The sequence below is a fragment of the Protopterus annectens genome, chromosome 2.part0, assembly GCF_019279795.1.
Source record: "Protopterus annectens isolate FY-2018-M chromosome 2.part0, PAN1.0, whole genome shotgun sequence".
NCBI lineage: Eukaryota > Metazoa > Chordata > Ceratodontiformes > Protopteridae > Protopterus > Protopterus annectens.
Genome location: NC_056728.1, coordinates 91,405,479 through 91,424,484, shown reverse-complemented (window position 1 = coordinate 91,424,484; position 19,006 = coordinate 91,405,479). Strand labels below are relative to the sequence as shown.

Sequence of the window (19,006 nt, the reverse complement as noted above, 5' to 3'; positions counted from 1 at the left end):
CTAGAGAGGAGTTGTGGTATTGTATGAGGAAGTCGGGAGTAGCAAAGAAGTATGTAAGAGTGGTACAGGATATGTATGATGGTAGTGTGACACTGGTGAGGACTGCGTTGGGAGTGACAGATACGTTTAAGGTGGAGGTGGGATTACATCAAGGATCAGCTCTGAGCCCTTTCTTATTTGCAGTGGTGATGGACATGTTGACAGATGAGATAAGACAGGAGGCCCCGTGGACTATGATGTTTGCAGATGACATTGTGATATGTATTGAGAGTAGGGACCAGGTTGAGGAGACCCTGGAGAGGTGGAGATATGCTCTAGAGAGGAGAGGAATGAAAGTCAGTAGGGCTAAAACAGAATATATGTGTGTAAATGAGAGGGAGGATAGAGGAATGATGAGTATGCAGGGAGTAGAGTTGGTAAAGGTGGATGAGTTTAAGTACTTGAGATCAACAGTTCATAGTAATGGTGAGTGTGCAAGAGAGGTGAAGAAGAGAGTACAGTCAGGGTGGAATGGGTGGAGAAGAGTGTCAGGAGTGATTTGTGGCAGATGGGTACCAGTAAGAGTGAAAGGGAACATCTACAAGAGGGTAGTGAGACCAGCTATGTTATATGGGTTGGAGTCTGTGGCATTGACGAAAAGGCAGGAGTCAGAGCTGGATGTGGCAGATATTAAGATTTGCACTGGGTGCGACTAGGATGGACAGGATTAGGAATCAATATATTAGAGGGTCAGCTCAGGTTGGACAGTTTGGAGACAAAGCAAGAAAGGCGAAATTGCGTTTGTTTGGACATGTGCTGAGGAGGGATGCTGGATATATTGGGAAAAGGATGCTAAGGATGGAGCTGCCAGGTAAGAGGAAAAGAGGAAGGCCTAAGATAAGATTTATGGATGTGGTGAGAGAGGACATGCAGGCGGTTGGTGTGAAAGAGTGTAATGCAGGAGACAGGAAGAAATGGAAACAGATGATCCACTGTGGCGACCCCTAATGGGAACAGCCGAAATAAGATGATGATGAGGGGCATAAGCCCCCCAAATGGACGTTGCACTTATTTTAGTTTTAATCTCATTTTTAAGAACATGATTCACATGAACATTTAATTTCTTAAAAGTAGGAGTTCTGACATTATAAGGCCAACTCACATCACGGGGGGCGGGGTGATACTCACTACTGCACATTCTGATGTGTCTTATATAAACAACTGACCAATTATTAAAAGATTTATCATAGATATTGATGGTGGTGAGTATTTCTTTTGACCCCCCCCCCCCCAGGTCAATCTCATAATTTGTTTTCCTGATTTTGCAGTAAAATCGACACATCCTTAATTTTGCACAGTCATTCAGTCTCTGACTAGTATCTGGAATTCATGGATCAATATATGCTAGGTTTTCGTTCTTTGGGTGTGGTTTCTGTTGTCTCCTGAACTGCTGAGCATATCCCCCTGTAATAGGAAAGCGCTACTTCTCCACAGAATCCATATTTTGTTATTTCAGGTGTATTGGAATGTTAATTGGGACTACCAGACAGCTGACTTACAAGGCTTTAATAAACTGCCCGACTTAGCAAATTAAAACTATGGTAACTAAGTTGGAGCTTCTCTTAATTTAAATTCCCGTATAAATATTTGCAAAAAATAAATAAGTATAAGTCCTTAGTAATATGTGGACACCCTCAACAACATTCAGGACTTTGCACCATGAGCACTTGGGCCGCTTAGCAAGTACAACTTCAGGTTTTCTGTCTTGTCATTGAATTCCCAGGATCCTCTTGTGATGTTAAGTCTTTAGTTCTGCTTTGCCTCTCTGTTTTTTGGAAGTGTGAAACAGTACTCAACACGCTGCTATCGATAAAGTTGCTTTTTTTATTTTACAGTTTGTCCCATTTTAAGTTAGTACAGACACAAGCACCAGCATTATGATACAAACCCTGGCATCTACTTCCCTGGTACAGATGGAAGATCCACAGCTTATCCACAAGAAAACTGCAATATAACTCCCTTGTTCCAGAACCGAGGTCTTGTAAAGGGGCAAATGATATGTGCTTTAAGACTAACCGCCAACGATAACCACTTTGAGTGAGTTGAACACACTACACAAGATGTTCCTAGACAGAGCTTAACCCCCATCCACGCTTGACAACATTAAAAAAGAAGTGGTGATGAAAAGATGACAAAATCATTATAGTCCCATGTTAGGAAATGTTTGTCTAGTTGGACAAAAACTGAGTGGAGAAAACACTAATAAGAGGAATTATAATAAGAGGAATTATAATACTAAAACGGAAGATTTGAAAATACTGTGCTACTTATATAAGTGATTGAAATTAATGCGATAAAGAACGTCATAGCTAACAACTGGAAATGTACAGGATACAATGAAAAGTCAAAGGGATGAAAAAGTGTGAGGCATGTAGACAGTGTAGCTACATACACCTAGGAGAGACTTCAGAATTGAGAAAGGTAGATAGGGAATTGAGGTTAAATTCCCATTGTGACTGTCATACGACAGGGGTCATTAATTTAATGTGTTGTGGAAAATGACATTCATACTATGTGGGCAAAACAGAGCGCATGTTAAAAAACGAGGATATACGAACATTATTACGATATCCTTAACTTTAATTCAAATAATCCACTATACAAATGCAGGTTAAAATATTTAAAATGCATCGAAAACAAAAAAATGTATTTCTTTGTTTTAGAAAATGTCCCAGTAAATTAAATGCAAGTGCACATAATTTCTTTGAGCAGTGTTTTAAAACTACGAGCTGCTAAACTATGACAAAGTTAAATTGATTTGTGTAATAAATGGTATGTGCAATGGATTTGTTAAATGTTTTTACATACATAAAAAGCAGTAAATTATTTTTTGTATTTTAATTGTATGATATGGTAAAATATATACTTTTTAATAATGTTTTACATGTTAATAGGCATTGTGAAGGTAATTGGTCACATGATCAGTTGTTATATAAAAAAAAGGCTGGTTAGTCACTAAGACTGTTCTGATGAAATCCGTTGCAGATTGTACTGTGGACAAAAGCTCTTAAATACTGTTATTAAATCTGCTCGTTTAATATTAAAACGTGTTGGTGAACATTTCTGAATATCCTTAGAAGAGCCTAACTGGGCGAGCATTGCTTGGCACCTCATGGTTTGCTGTTGAATTTGTTTATTTTATTTCCCACAGAGATATTGAATTGCAACAACATGATACATCTTTTACAGATCTTGTGCCATTTTTGGAATCCTGTCTACGGTGATAGCTGTTGTCTGTTAGATTTTAGGTGTGTTGGTGTAAGATGCGTGTCCCTCACTGAAAAACAAAATGAAGTGTTCAAACTTCATTTCTTTTTCCTGTGTTTTTTTTCATTGTTTTCAGAGCTATGCTAATTGTCATGCTAGAAAATAGTTATGGAAAATTTGTTTTTGTGTGTGAATCCTGTTTTAAAGTATTCTTTCTTATCATTTTATGAGTGAAGCTTTCTCAGTTTTGAGTAGAACTCCATAAATATTAAGCCCTGGGCCCAACATTTCATAATGATTAATGTTTTCCATTTTTTCTTTCATCCACAGGGAGTGTACTACCGCCACTTTCAGCTAGGGAAGAACTCCGACCCAGACAAGGAGGAAGACATCCAGTTCAGGAATGCTTTCACTATCCATCCTGTGTTGGATCCTGTGCAGATGTACAGACTACACAAGCGTTTTACTGAGATTGAATTAGAACAAACCTACCAGGAAATCAAAATGCTGCAAGTACGTTAAAATGTTTGCCTTATATAAATTTTGTAGTAATAAAAGTGCAAATATATTCATTGTGACATGTACCTTATTCAGTTGTCATGATGACAACAAAGATTCTGTGATAGTGACAGAGACTGATAAAGTACCAGGAGACCCAAATCTTACTTAGATATAAACTATGCATTATCTGTGAAAACTTGTTCAAGTAGTGGGGAATTGTGAGGACTGGTCACACCATGCTGGTGCACATGCCACAGCCGTGAAGTGCTGTGCCCCAGTGAGTGTCCAGTAAAAACTGCAAAGATTTTTTTGTTCATAGTAGCAGCACATGGGTAGCACACCCATGTGCTACACTATGCGGTCTAAATGTCCGCACTCAGTTGCTAAGGGCAACTGATTACTGTGCTTTCTCAGTTGGCAATCTCAGACTACTGAGAGCTGTGCAGTCTAATTGCAGATATTTTTTGTCCTCAGTGTTGCAGTACTGATGTTCTTCGTGTTTCACTGTTGCAGTCATTACATTTGGGTAATCCTGCTGGCAGGTTGCCCTCAGCCGGCCTGAATTCCAAAGTCTTGGGTCCTGCGTCGGTTGCTGTCACCCCTTCCCTGACGTCAGGTCATCAGGGGTATAAAAGAAGCAGCCAATGCCATTTTCTTCAGTCTTTCTTGCTGCGTGGTGCCCGAAGCAGAAGCAGTTCACAAGTGCCAGTCGGCCGACTCCTGAGATTTTCGTGTTTGAGTTTCAGATCCTAAGTCTTCAATAAAGTTAAGTACCCCGTTGGGGAAACTTTTTTCTTGCTCCAGACCGATGTCAGAAAAAGTTAATAATTGTATTTCTTGTGGAAAGCAAATACCTCATAAGGATTTTCATTCTTACCGTATTCCTTGCCTAGGCCCTTATTACAGCGTTACTGGTTGTCGGTTTTGTGCTAGATTTAACCAGCGCACTATTAAGCGTCAGTATGATTTTGCTTTAAACTTTTTTGGACGCCGGTTTAATTATCCTGAAATGTCATCGGATAGCCATCCAACTACCGGGGTTTACAAAAAACACAAAGAAAAGGATAGAGAAAAACAACCAAGGCCCAAAACAGACGACAAAGCTTCTCCTAAGCCAGTCGCTGGTTCACAGTGAGGCGCTTTTGCATTCCCTGACGCCTGCTACTTTAGAGTCGCAAGACACTGACTATGAATCTTCAGATCAGGTTTCTATTTCTTCTGATTCCTCTTCTGATCAGGAATATTCTCTTCCCCCTATGAGGAGTCTGATGCTGAAGAATCTATACCTTCAACATCTCCTCCTGAGGACTATTCCTTTGGGGAAACCTTGCATACCATGAGGGAGCATTTCCACTGGGAGAGTCAAGATTTTTCAGAATCTAAAAAGAGCCTCAGGGATTTTCTCTTACTACCTCAGCACAGGCCTCTAGCTATTCCACCTTTGTTAGACACTGTAGCTGATGTGTTTTCGGAGTCTAGTCTGAACCCTGACTCCTTACCCCCAGCTCCTGTTAAGCCTGACAGACATTACAGGGTTCCTGACTCACACAAATTTCTTTTTAAAAACCCTGCGGCTGACCCAGAAACTATTTCACAGGGTCCAAAGGGAGTTAAGGCTTCCACTGCAAAAAACCCAATCCCCTCTGACAAAGATTCCATGGCACTGGATAGATGGGGAAAAAAGGTTTACACATCTGCAACTTTGACTATAAGGGCCTTAAACTGTCAGTTTCATATGTTTAAGTATCAGCAACATGTCATGGGATTGCTTAAACAGAAAATGTTGTTAAATTCTGAATGTGCAGAAAAAAGGAACTGCAGGATTTATTGTATGCAGCAGAACAAGTTGGAAAACATACTTTGCAATGTGGTTTTGATTCTTTGGAGGCCTCCTGCAGGTTAAAGGAACAAAATCTGCCTGATCATGTTAAAGTTAAATTACTACATGCACCTTTACAGCATGATACTTTGTTTGGTGTTAAGGCAAAAGAGGTGTTAAAGAAAATGGAGGACAAAGCTAAATCTATGCAAAATGTCAAAGAATTTTTACAAGTACAACCACTTAGGTTTAGTAGGCACTGGCCTACAAAAAATTGGTCCTTTATGTCAGACAGACCTCAAAGGGGCAGATCCAGACACCCTAGGGGCAAATCCCAGGCGCAAGGTTATTATAGGCCCAAGCAATGGGGTGCTTCTACCTCCAAAGCTGGAGTAGATAGATCACAAACATACAGAAAACAGTCCCAATGACTTCCCCCTGCCTACATCAATCACTTATCTTCTGGCAGCACCTTTAAGGGGAAAATTAGCACTTTTTGTTCAAAATTGGCACATCATAACCCAAGACAAGTGGGTTCTAAACAGTGTCACAAGGCTACAGGTTCCATTTTCATACTCTGCCAAAGGCAAACGACTGGCCAGATCTGCCAAAAAATCAACGAGCAGAGGCACAAAAACAAGTCTCATCCCTCATGGACATGGAGGCCATTCAACAAGTACCAGAGCAAGAGCAGGGACAAGGTTTTTACTCAAGACTGTTCTTGGTACCCAGAAAGGACAAGGCCTGGAGGCCGATACTGGACCTATCTATTCTGAACACTTTCCTGGATATTCCAAAATTCAAAATGTTGACTTTGCAGCAGCTTCTGCCCATGCTGGGCAAGAATGTTTGGCTTGTAACTTTAGACCTAAAAGAGGCATTCCTGCATGTTCCAATCAGACAAGCATGCATAAGATACCTAAGATTCGAGGCTGGTTCAATGCATTACCAATTCTCTGCACTGCCCTTTGGCTTATCTACTGCACACAGGGTCTTTACAAAGTGTCTGGCACCAGTAATTGCATTCTGCAGACAAAGAGCAATACAAGTATATCCTTACTTGAACGACTGTCTCATTCAAGCAGAGAACAAGGACATTCTTCTTCAACATCTGGCGTTTGTGAAAAGACTTCTAACATGCCTAGGGTACACAGTCAACAAAAAGAAATAAAAACTAGTACCCTCACAAGAGATGATATTCGTGGGTGCAAGCTTGAATACAACTGCCCAGATGGCTTATCTCAAGCCAGACAAACAAAGGCAACTGACTACCTATTTCAAAATGTTGGCAACAAAGGCCCAGTTATCTGCAAAAAAAAAATCTGCAGGCTTTGGGCTTCATGGCATCCTGCATCCTACTGATTCCATATGCAAGACTGCATATTAAGAAACTTCAGTGGTACCAAAAATGTGTTTGGACTCAACATTGCCACAGCCTGGAAGCAGTCATTAGTCTCATTCCCTGCCTGCAACAGGAGTTTCGATGGTGGGCAAAGGCTTGTCACCAGAACAAGGGACAGCCATTCACATTACTTCCAGCCAGGCAGACACTAACAACGGATGCATCAGACTATGCCTGGGGAGCCCACATGGCAGGAAGATGCATTCAGGGCACATGGTCCTCAAACCAAATGCATCTACATATCAATCAAAAAGAGATGTTAGCTGTTCAAAATGCCCTGACAGCCTTCAAGGACCTACTTCATCCGGGACAACTACTGATAAAGACGGACAACACCACAGTCATGTGGTATATAAACAAGCAGGGGGGCACACATTCTTAACCCCTTTGCAGACTAGCCATGACCTTCTGGGACACAGCTTTGACTTACCAAGTACATCTGCAGGCACAATTCCTGCCAGGAAAGGAAAATATTCTGTGTCAGAAGAAAAATTCAAACGAGTCGCATCTGCCTCAGGTGATGAAAAACTTCTTTATTAGCAGCTAACCAGATTACACAGCATGTTGGCCAAGATGATCTCCTCCTCCCTGACCAACTTGTTTACTGATATCAACTTTTATACTGCAAGCAAAACAACTTTTTGTTACATTTCTGACCGTTGACAGTTGGCTATGAAAAACATATAGGATAAACATGTTTATCACAAATCACCTCAAACCAACAGTTCGTACAGAATGTTCAAGAAGTACAGAATGTTCAGTTCAACAATGGTAGCTCAAATTTTCCAGGAGACACAGCCTGATTCAGTAAATTAACTCTTACTCGGCAGTGCGTCTTCATCCCAGGCTTCACCAAGCTATAATCAAATCTCTTTATTCTGAAAAGCAGAAAACAAATATTATTCGGGTTCATAAGCAATGCTGCATTTTGTTCACAGATGAGGCCCATCTTTGATAGGCATATCCCAACAAATAGCATGTTCACTTTGCAAGAAGAGGAAAAAGACAAATAACAGTATGTTTTAAAACTTTTTCTCTTAACATTTCCCCCTGAAAACACTTTTATTTGACTTTTTATTTCAGCAATATATGGTAAAAACTAAGTTTTTCTTCGCATACACTACTTCATTGGCAAGACAAATTTTTAAACTTCAAAAACATTTGCAAAGAGTCGCATTTCAATGTATTCACTTTCACCAGTCTGTTGCAATTGCTGGTACATCGTCTTCGTAACAGCAGTATCAACCAGTCTTTGTAGAAGACCTCTGATACAGGGTATACAACAACAACCGCATACCACCACGATAGCCACAGTGACTCCAACGGACACCAGGAAACTGATGATGAGATGACTCCATTTTCCAAACCACGCTTGTAGAAAATCTGTAAAGGGATTATTTATCCCAGAGTTCTCTGCCAATTCTTCAGATAACATCTCCAAACCTTTCAAAGCTCGAGTGATACTTCCATCAGGCGCAGTGTTTGGAATATATGTACAATAGAAAGTCCCAAACATCCTGCAAACTCCTCCTCCTTTGGCCAGGAGCATATCCAACGCAATTCGATTCTGCCATGCCACCTGCGAAGTGGCCTCCAGTTGTTCAGCAATTCCTTTCAATGCATCTTTGGTATAGTTCACAAAATGCTGCGGGTTATAGTAAATGTAGTTGATCCAGTCCACATTCTTATTAGGTTGAATCCAGACAAAGATGGATGTAAAACCAGCTGCTATTTGGTTTATTGCTTTGTATTCATCAGGTACGCCTCTTGGTACTCCAATGCTATAGATGTAGACACCGTTATCGAAGGATTGCTTCGGTGCCTCTCTTTTTCTCCTACTCAACCACTTCGGCTTTATTTCAGGTTTTCTTACGAAACTGCTTGCTGGAACTGGGAAAATGTAGAATGGCAGAATTAACTTTACAAGTGCACAAGTTCCCTTCCAGGGAATCGTAAGCCTTGATCTGAGTTTGTTGTCTCCACATAACCACCATACGTCTGCTAAACTATGGATTCTCATTGCCATTCACAGTAACATTGCAATAGTTCTGTCCCATATTGCCATAATTCTTTCCTGTGCCATCTCTGGAAATGCACATATACGAACCTGGATAGGAAATCGCTGCAGGCGGTTTCTCAACTTTGCTTATGACTGGAAAATGCTGAGTTTCATTTTTGCATTTATCTTCAGTTTTGTTGAAGAATCATTTTAACAGACACATTAGGTTACCTTCATCTCGCATCAATGGGACTGTCGCTAGTTGCTGTTTGCCTTCAGCACAAGAAATACAGTTCTCACGATGTGCTTCTCGGGTACTATATCTAACCCAAGATAACCATTCATTATGGTGTACGAATCCCATCCCGAGTAACAATTGTTCTTCTTCTGTGAAGGCAAAATCTGCTTTACTTGTCGCATTCTTAAGGCTTTGTACTTTAAGTTGGAGGGTCCCCAAAGGATCAGTTCTAGTTGGAAGGGACACTCCAATTCCATAAACTCCTGAATCACTTTCTTGTGGTGACACAATGGTTATAGTAACTGCTCCGGTACCTTGGAAATGCGCAATTTTTATTCTTTGTTGCCTGCTTTTATCTTTCTCTGGTATCACTGCACTACTTGTTTCCCATCCATTCACATCTGTTGACCACCAAACACTTGACCAGGATGTACAGTCTCTATTGCACAAGTATTTTGCACGAGTCAAGAAATTATTATTGTTCCATTTAGAACAGTCCAAAATTCCTTCACAGAGTTTCACCTTAAACACAGTAGTAACACCTGTTTGCGCTTGCAGCACCACCATTCCTTTTTCTCTTGCAACTGTTCCTTCTCGTATGGACATATTTACTTTCGCCACCAAAATCATCATCATGTGACAGTTCAAGTACCAGTTGAACATGGCCATCCTCCCTAAGGACTACCTTGCGCCGTTAGTTTCTTCACTGGGTTTGAGACGAACTAACCCCTATTGGGCTAATCCCCCTTTGTAGCCAGACTTTGCGCTCAGAGGTCCGGTGGAGTTTGACCAATATCAGTGGCAGAAGGAAGAGCCTTGAGTTTTTTTTACAATGGGTGATATGAATCCACGAAGTCCTCTCAGCGATCTTTACAGTCGTAGGTGTCGAGATTAGTACTTGGTATGGGCCTTCCCACCTGGGGGATGACCAATTCTTTCTCTTCACAATTCGGATCCACACCCAGTCCCCGGGTGCCATGCTTAACAAGGTTTCATTTCTGGAATCTGCAAAGGAGTCATTGGTTACAAGAGATTTGACATTTAGCAGCTTCTTCATATAATCCGCTAGATCCTCACCCCCCTCACGTTCCACTGGCAACAATCCTTGCCACTGCGGGACGTAATATGGTCTCCCAAACAAAAGTTTAAATGGTGTAAGTCCTTTGTAGGAAGGTGAGATTCGCATATACAGGAGTGCCAAAGGAAGGCACGCAGTCCATGATCTGTGTGTTTCTGCCATCAGTTTGCGGAGCTTACTCTTCAAGACACCGTTGTGTCTTTCCACCAGTCTAGCTGATTGGGGATGGTAAGCACAATGATATTTAAGATCAATTTGAAACACTTGACCCAACTTCTGAACAATCTGGTTAACAAAATGAGACCCATTATCACTGTAAATGCGTCTTGGTAAACCAAATCGGGGAATTATTTCTGTAGTCAAAAGCTTTGCTACTGTTTATGCATTCGGGTGCTTTACTGGAAAGGCTTCTACCCATTTAGAAAAAGCATCAATAATGACTAAACAGAACCTTTTTCCCTCTGAGGGTGTCAATTCAATAAAGTCCATACAGAGTGTGTGGAATGGATATGGAGGGGTGGGGAATGCCTGCTGAGACTTCTTAACTCCCCCCTGAGCATGATACTTTGCACACAGTAAACAAGATAAACAGAATTGCTTTGCATAAGTTGAAAACCCCTTACACCAAAACACCTTAGACACTATTTGAATCATCGTCTGTATTCCTACATGGGCAGGTCCATGGCTAACCAATGCCGCATACCTAAAAAGGTTTGAGAGTAATACCATTTTGCCATCTGATGCCCTATACAACCCATCCTGTTGAGTGATACCATATTTTACCCAACAAAATTTTTCCTTCTGTGTTGTCAATGTTTGCATTACTTTTACTGTCTCTAAGTCTAAGAGGTGTCCGGGCTCTAAATCATTGTCATGTAAAAGCAAATCATTTTCTTGAGCTGCCTTTTTTGCAGCCATATCAGCAAGGGCATTTCCCCTGGAGACAGGATCTTTTCTGTTGGTATGTGCGGAACATTTACATATCGCTATCTGAAGTGGTAGTTGCACTGCATCTAACAACTGTAAAATTAAATCTCTGTGATTTATTGGTTTGCCTGTCGCAGTAACCATTCCCCTATTCTTCCATTGTTGAGCGAAAACATGTACAGTGGAGAAAGCATATTGACTATCTGTATAAATTGTCACTTTCTTACCCTCCCCTAAGGTACAAGCTCGAGTCAAAGCCAACAGCTCAGCTGCTTGTGCAGATTAAATGTTTGACAATCTTTTTGCCTCCAAAACTTCAGTTTCTGTGGTGACAGCATACCCTACTAGTGTTTTTCCTACAGTGTCCTCCTTTGCTGATCCGTCTACAAACAAAACGAGATCAGAATCTACCAACGGAATATCCGTTAAATCTGGTCGGGGAAGCACTTTGTCATGAATGCTCTCTAAACAAATGTGTGGAGCACCTTCTTCTGGAGTTGGCAAAAGTGTCGCCAGATTAATAGTACATCTTGCTATGGTCATATGAGGCTGTGTCAGCAGCACTGTCATACATGACAAATGTCAACTAGGAGATAAAAAGGTTATCTTATCTTGCAAAAGTATAGTAGCTACTGAATGTGGAACCCGCAATTGTAATGGGTGAAACAAAACTAATGATGCTGAGGCTTGTACTGCCATGGCAGCTGCCACTACAGCTTGAACACAATGCAGCAATGCCCTTGCAACAGGATCTAATCTGGAGGAGTAGAAAGCTATCGGTCTCTGTTTATCCCCATGTACTTGTACCAGAACCGAAGTCATATATCCTCCCTTACAATCAACCATCTGTATAAACGGCTTAGAATAGTTCGGAAATCCCAAAACAGAGGATCCTGCTATCAGTTGCTTAATTCTATTAAATGCCTGTATTGCCTTATTTGTCCACTGTATATCATACTTAGCTGCCATGGGAGTATCATAGATCAGTGCGGTCAATGGCCCTACTTCCTCAGCATAGTTAGGGATCCAACTTCTACAAAAATTAGTCACACCTAAAAAGGACATCATCTCCCACTTAGTTGTGGGCATAGGTGCCTCAAGAATTGCTTGTTTTCTTTTGTTCTCCAATTGTCTACCTGCCTGCGAAATTAAATAACCCAAGTACTTTACTTGTGCTTTCCACAATTGTAACTTTTCTTTATTTACCTTATGTCCTTGCTCAGCTAAAAAACTAAGAAGGGCAAGGGTATCCTTTCTACAACTTTCCTGTGTGGGTGAGGTCAACAAAATATCATCTACATACAACAGAACCTGGCTTCCCTCTGGGGAAACAAACTGAGCTAAATTCACAGCCATTTCTTGTGCGAATATTGTCGGACTCTCACAATAACCCTGTGGCAATCTGGTGTAGGTGTATCTTTTACCTTGATAAGTGAATGCAAATCAAAATCTACTCTCCTTATGTAGTGGTATGGAGAAAAAAACATTGCTTATATCTATGACAGAAAAATATCTGTGCTGAGGTAGTAAATCATTAAGTAATGTATAGGGGTCAGGGACCACCAGTGCTCTTGGCATCACAGCCAAATTAACAACTTGTAAATCCTGAACCAACCTCCATGACCCATCCGGTTTCTATGCAGGAAACAATGGAGTATTGCAGGGCAAATCTGGGCATTCAACAAGAATTCCTACCTGTTTTAGCTGCTCATTAACTGGCTTAATTCCTTCCTCTGCTTGTTTACTTAGCGGGTATTGGTGCTTATGAGGTCTAAAATCTGACTTTGGAGTTATACAGACTTCACCTGCTGTTTTCATCAGTCCTACATCCCCTTTACCTTTTGACCATAAATCTACAGGTAAGGCACTTAACGCACTATCTTCCTCTTGGGTTAGGAGGATTTGTCATGCCATTTCTGTTTTGTCATCCCTGAGGTGCATGCTTGGTTGTGCCCAAGTCACCCAATTTATTCTTTGTACCTGGATCTGTTGATCCTTCAACTGACTTTTGGACATTATGTCCCAATTCCTTACCTTTTTCGCCAAATCTACCCAACGTGTTCCCACCGCTTTAGTAATTGAAATATGTGGGCTATAACCTGAGTGATATAAAGAACTCATTTCCTTAGTCAAAGTACAGGTCACTACTGTATTACCTTGCGTATCCCAAAACATATCATTCAAAATTATCCTTGCACGTTTGTGCTTAAAGAATTCTTTTTCAAATTCTTTATCCGGTCCTGGGGCCTTTCTGTAGAACATTGTACAATGTAAGTGCGCCGCAACCTGCGGTGACCTGCTCCTAGATTTACTTAAAGCTAGGTTGATCAAATCTGTATCAACCCTCCCCGACCCGTTTGAAATCAAGTTCCGGCTATACCAGTAAAACAAGTCTTGTACTCCCTGTACCACCAAGCCATCCGCTAACCTTTTCGCCTCAATGCCTTTAGGTGTGGGAATTGCTGCTATTCCAAACGAATGCGTCAAATCTCTTCCCAGCAAATTAACTGGACAAACTTTCGATATAATTACCCTACACCTAACAGTTTGGTTTGTTTGCGGATCTGTGAACAATAGAGGATGAGACCATGGTTCCTTATAAATTTTCCTGTTTGCCGCTTTCACAAGGACAAACTTGTCCGTCTCGCAGTTCGGGGGCAGAACTGCTAGACTCAAAAGTGTATGTGATGCACCTGAATCACATAACTCCTCTTTCTGTCCCCCAACCAAAAACGCTATCATGGGTTTTTGCTCTAGATACATAGCAATACCCAAATTTGCCAGGTTTATGACTTCACAGTCACAATCCCGCCCTTCCTTCTGAGTGTTCTGACATTCATCGCAGAGTGTCTGCCTCATCATCACAATCATCCTCACTTTCTTCTTCTCTACAGTCATCACAATAATGAATTTTGGCGCCTTCCTCATATAGTCATGCGGAGCCCTTGTTTGTAAGCTGTGGGGGAAGTTGCCACTCTTCACAGTCGGCAGCGAAGTGCCCATGTCTACCGCACTTAAAACATTCTCCACGTTTTAACCTCCCCTCATATTCCTCTGAATGTCCACCCGGTTTATTTAACGTGTCCCATTTCGGGCCCCCACGTTTTTTTACGCCACCATGGTGCCCTTGCCCCCTTTGGTCCTGTACCAAGAATATACCACCATCATCCCCTACTGCTAACACTTGTACTTTCTTTTTCAAATTGAAATGTCGCTCAGCATGCCGTGCATATTCAAACAAACATTGCAGTCTACATGTTCAATGATCTACCATATGCTTAGTTATAAAACTACTTATTGGAGCCCTACAACCCTTAAGAAAAGCATTTTTCAATTGCTGTTCATACGGACTATTATTGGTCTGATCTTGCGGAATCATCATTCCACAATGGTTATTGAACACTTCTGTCAATCTTGCAATATAGTGATCTACAGATTCATCATAATTTTGGATGTACTGATTTATTACTGTCCAATCTGCTCTTGGACGCCACTTATCAGAAATTCTCTTTAACAGATCTAACACCCCAGAATTATGCTTTAATGTAGTGCCGTCATCTGCCTTACATGTCCAAGTACTACAAACTAAGTGCCAATCTGGACCCAGGATTTGTCGCACTACTTGTTCTACTTCTAAACCATTTAGATGATAACTTAAACGCATACCAACTATGTCCTCAGAAAACTTTTGAAAATTAACCTTGGGATGAGGAATACTATCTGTAGCTCATTTTATATCCTCTCTAGCCCAGGGACGATAAATTAAAATAGTTGGCTCTTGTCCAACATCCCCTGCTTGTGGGTTTGCAACTTGTATTAAGGGAAGAGCTTCTGAGTAGTCAGAAAGTTTAATGGCCCAATGTCCTTGCCCTACTGGTCCTGACTTTAATTGCATAGGTTGGTCTACCTGTTGCAAAGCAACCTTGGGTACTGTGGGAATTTGCGGGTAAATTGGAGGGGTCACAACGCTTCCTTGAGCAGCCAATAACCCACCCTGCTGTACAGATCCCACATCTTCAGACTGATATTGAGGAGGTTCCGCCGGTACGGCAGCAGCAATTTCCCCATACGGTGGGGCAGTTGCCTGCCTTTGTACCGCACAAACTGTATGCTCATCCTCCTTATCTAAAAATAAAGCTACTTTTCCATTTGGCACCAGTGATCCCTTTTGATTTATTTTTTTCTTTTTCCCGGCACTGTTTTTCTTTTGTAGCTTGTCTATTTGCTTCTTCTAACCATTTTTGTGCTTGGGGAAATCCCAATTTTCTTTGCTTTTTAGTTCTAGTTCCCGCATCTCTTTTCAAATCTCTAACCAATTTTGCATAGGCATTCTTATTCAGGGTACCATCAAAATCATATTTCAACTTCCACCTTTTCAAAAATTTAACATTATTTTTGTTTAAACCTTTCATATACTTAGCATCAACATTTAAACAGACATCACTCTCACACTTGCAGCAACTCGAACCCATGTTTCCCCTAGATTTCTTATTTTAGGACTGTATCAAAGTTATTTTACAGGGCTTATTATAAAATGGGGCTATCTTAACGGGTGATCCTAACAAAATAATCCTAACAAGTAATCCTACCCACCCTTAACTAAAAATAAAACCTTGTCGAAAAGGATAAATTAAATTAAAAGAAAATTTATTTTTCATCCTACCTGAACCAGATGAGACTCCGTTTCCCCTTTTGGTTCAGAAACCGTCCCTCAGATAGGGATCAGAGGGCGGCCGGCCTCCTTTCAAAGACAAATCAGTCGGAGGGCTTTCAGTCGAGGGAATCTTAAGATGAGAAACCCTCACCTGCACAGGTTTTTCGGTCTCTCTGTTGGTCTGATCCATTATCTTGTGAGGTTTCCGGTCGAAGGACCAAAATGTCAGAAGAAAAATTCAAACGAGTCGCATCTGCCTCAGGTGATGAAAAACTTCTTTATTAGCAGCTAACCAGATTACACAGCATGTTGGCCAAGATGATCTCCTCCTCTCTGACTAACTTGTTTACTGACATCAACTTTTATACTGCAAGCAAAACAACTTTTTGTTACATTTCTGACCGTTGACAGTTGGCTATGAAAAACATATAGGAAAAACATGTTTATCACAAATCACCTCAAACCAACAGTTAGTGCAGAATGTTCAAGATCTACAGAATGTTCAGTTCAACAATGGTAGCTCAAATTTTCCAGGACACACAGCTTGCTTCAGTAAATTAACTCTTACTCGGCCGTGCGTCCTTATCCCAGGCTTCACCAAGCTATAATCAAATCTCTTTATTCTGAAAAGCAGAAAACCAATATTATTCAGGTTCATAAGCAATGCTGCATTTTGTTCACAGATGAGGCCCATCTTTGATAGGCATATCCCAACAAATAGCATGCTCACTTTGCAAGAAGAGGAAAAAGACAAATAACAGTATGTTTTAAAACTTTTTCTCTTAACACTGTGGCAGACGAACTAAGCAGAAGCCTCATGGATCCCCACGAGTGGAAGCTGGATCCACAAGTCTTTAGCATGATAACAAGGAAATGGGAATGCCCGGACATAGATCTGTTTGCCTCCCCTCTCAATTACCAACTAAAAAGATTCTGCACAAGGACGTATCACAGACTAGCATGGAAAGTGGACGCCCTATCTTTCAGATGGAAAAATCTAGCAGTATATGCTTTTTCTCCACTGCCTCTCCTCCCCAAGGTGCTCCTAAAGGTCAGACAGGAGAAGCCAAAGATGATACTGATTGCCCAGACTGGCCACGCCAGTACTGGTATCCAATAAAAAGAAACTTTTCTCTATACCCAGCTTGGACCTTACCTCAAATACCTCGACTACTGTCCCAGCAGAACCCAAAAAAATCGGATTGGCCCAAAAACAAAATTTTTGGGAGGGGGCCCCCTAACATCCCGGGACATCTTCAAAAAAAACCAATCCTCAAAAAAGAAATTTTTGGGGAAAAAATTTTCCCCCTTTTCAAAAAATAGAAATTCAAAAATTTCGCCTTCCCCTTTTTTTCCCCTCTCAATCACCAGCTCAAAAATTCTGCACAAGGACATTCCACCCACTGGCATGGAAAGTGGATTCGCTCTCCTTCAGCTGGAAAGGCCTAACAGCATATGCATTCCCTCCTCTTCCCTTGATACACAAGGTATTACTAAAAATCAAGGAGGAACGTCCAAGGATAACCCTGATAGCTCCAAACTGGCCAAGACAACACTGGTACCCATTGCTGAGAAGCATGTCTCGAACAACTTGTGGTCAATACCCTGATGCCTTTGATGTTAACTCAGAACAACTACAGCATCATGCATCCGAACCTAAAACGTTGCAACTGACTGCATGGAACATCACATAGCAGCAACTAATCCAGAACTTTCCCAAAGGGTTAAAGACATTATCCTAGAAGCCCGCAGACCTTCAACAAGAAGGAATTATGCAGGAAAATGGAAAAGGTTTGTCATTTGGAGTACTGAAAGAGGAAAAGATGTGTCAAATATAGATATGGCTAACATTCTGGAGTACTTGGCAGAGCTTCTACATACAGGCCTGTCCTATTCCTCCATCAAGATACATGCATCAGCTATATCAGCAGAATACAGTTTTGATCCACCTGTCTTTTCACATCCTTTACTCAGGCAGTTCCTCAGAGGAATCAAGAATGTAAAACCTCCAAGGAAGCCACCATTGCCAGCTTGGGATTTGAACTTTGTGCTAGAAAAGTTGACACTCGCACCTTTTGAACCAGCAGCAACAGCAGACCTACAACATCTATCGTGGAAAACTGCTTTCCTTCTTCCTTCTGGCAATAACCTCAGCAAGGAGGGTTTCTGAACTTCAGGCCCTAATGGCAGTACAGCCCTTCCTAATCTTCCACCAAGATAGAGTGTCCATGAGGACTAATCCTACATTTATGCCTAAGGTGGTATCCAGAGTGTCCTTAAACCAGGCAATCCACCTACCTGCCTTCTTTCCCAACCCACAAAACAGAGGGGAAAGAATACTACACACCTTGGATGTACATAGACAGCTACGCTACTACCTGGACAGAACAAAAAGTAGCAGAAAAACTGACCAGCTTTTTGTAGCCTATGCAACAGGAAGAGAAGGAAAAGCTATTTCCAAACAGACAATCTCCAAATGGATAGGAAATTGCATACGATTCTGTTACTCCTTCCATGGAAAGCCAATTCCACAGAACATAAGGCCTCATTCTACAAGGGCAACAGCCACTACCACAGCCTTCTTACGAGGAGTGGCAACCAAAGACATTATTGAGGCGGCTACTTGGACCTCCGTGCATACATTTGCCAAGCATTATAATTTACCTCTCTATTCTAGATCCCGAGCAGGGTTTGCCACTGCTGTACTGCAAGGGATCCTAACCACACCATAATCTATTCTTCCTCCTCCCCTAGTTGGCTATGGTATTCTACCCAGTTGTTATGACTGCAGATGCATCCATGAAGGACATAGTACAGTTTTGTACCTACCATAAATGTAGATGTCCGAACTGGATAGCATCTGCAGTCAGGATTACCCTCCCTCCTTCCCCTCTGTGGTACTCCTAGGGTGTTTACCCTCCTAATAGCTAGCTGGTGGGGGGGGGGGTCTCTTATGGTGTATTTGTTTGTATATATGTACATACATACTTATTTTTTGTGTTTGTCTTCTACCTTTTTGGAAACATTGGCATTCATCCAAATTTTAGCCTTCCAAGAGGGCAACTGGCATCTGGGGCAAGAAACACTGAGGAAAATGGCGTCGGCTGATGCCTTTATACCCGAAGACCAACAGAGATGACGT

The 19,006-nt window shown here is 41.4% G+C and overlaps 1 protein-coding gene across 1 annotated transcript in view; it reads left to right on the top strand.

The window, feature by feature from the left end:
- The window catches only part of CHPF (chondroitin polymerizing factor), a 652,862-nt gene that overhangs the window by 584,083 nt on the left and 49,773 nt on the right, over window positions 1-19,006 (top strand). Inside the window, exon 3 of the mRNA XM_044060576.1 lies at window positions 3,577-3,759. Within this exon, the coding sequence (XP_043916511.1) occupies window positions 3,577-3,759 (183 nt within the window). The remainder of the gene's footprint in view (window positions 1-3,576; window positions 3,760-19,006) is intronic.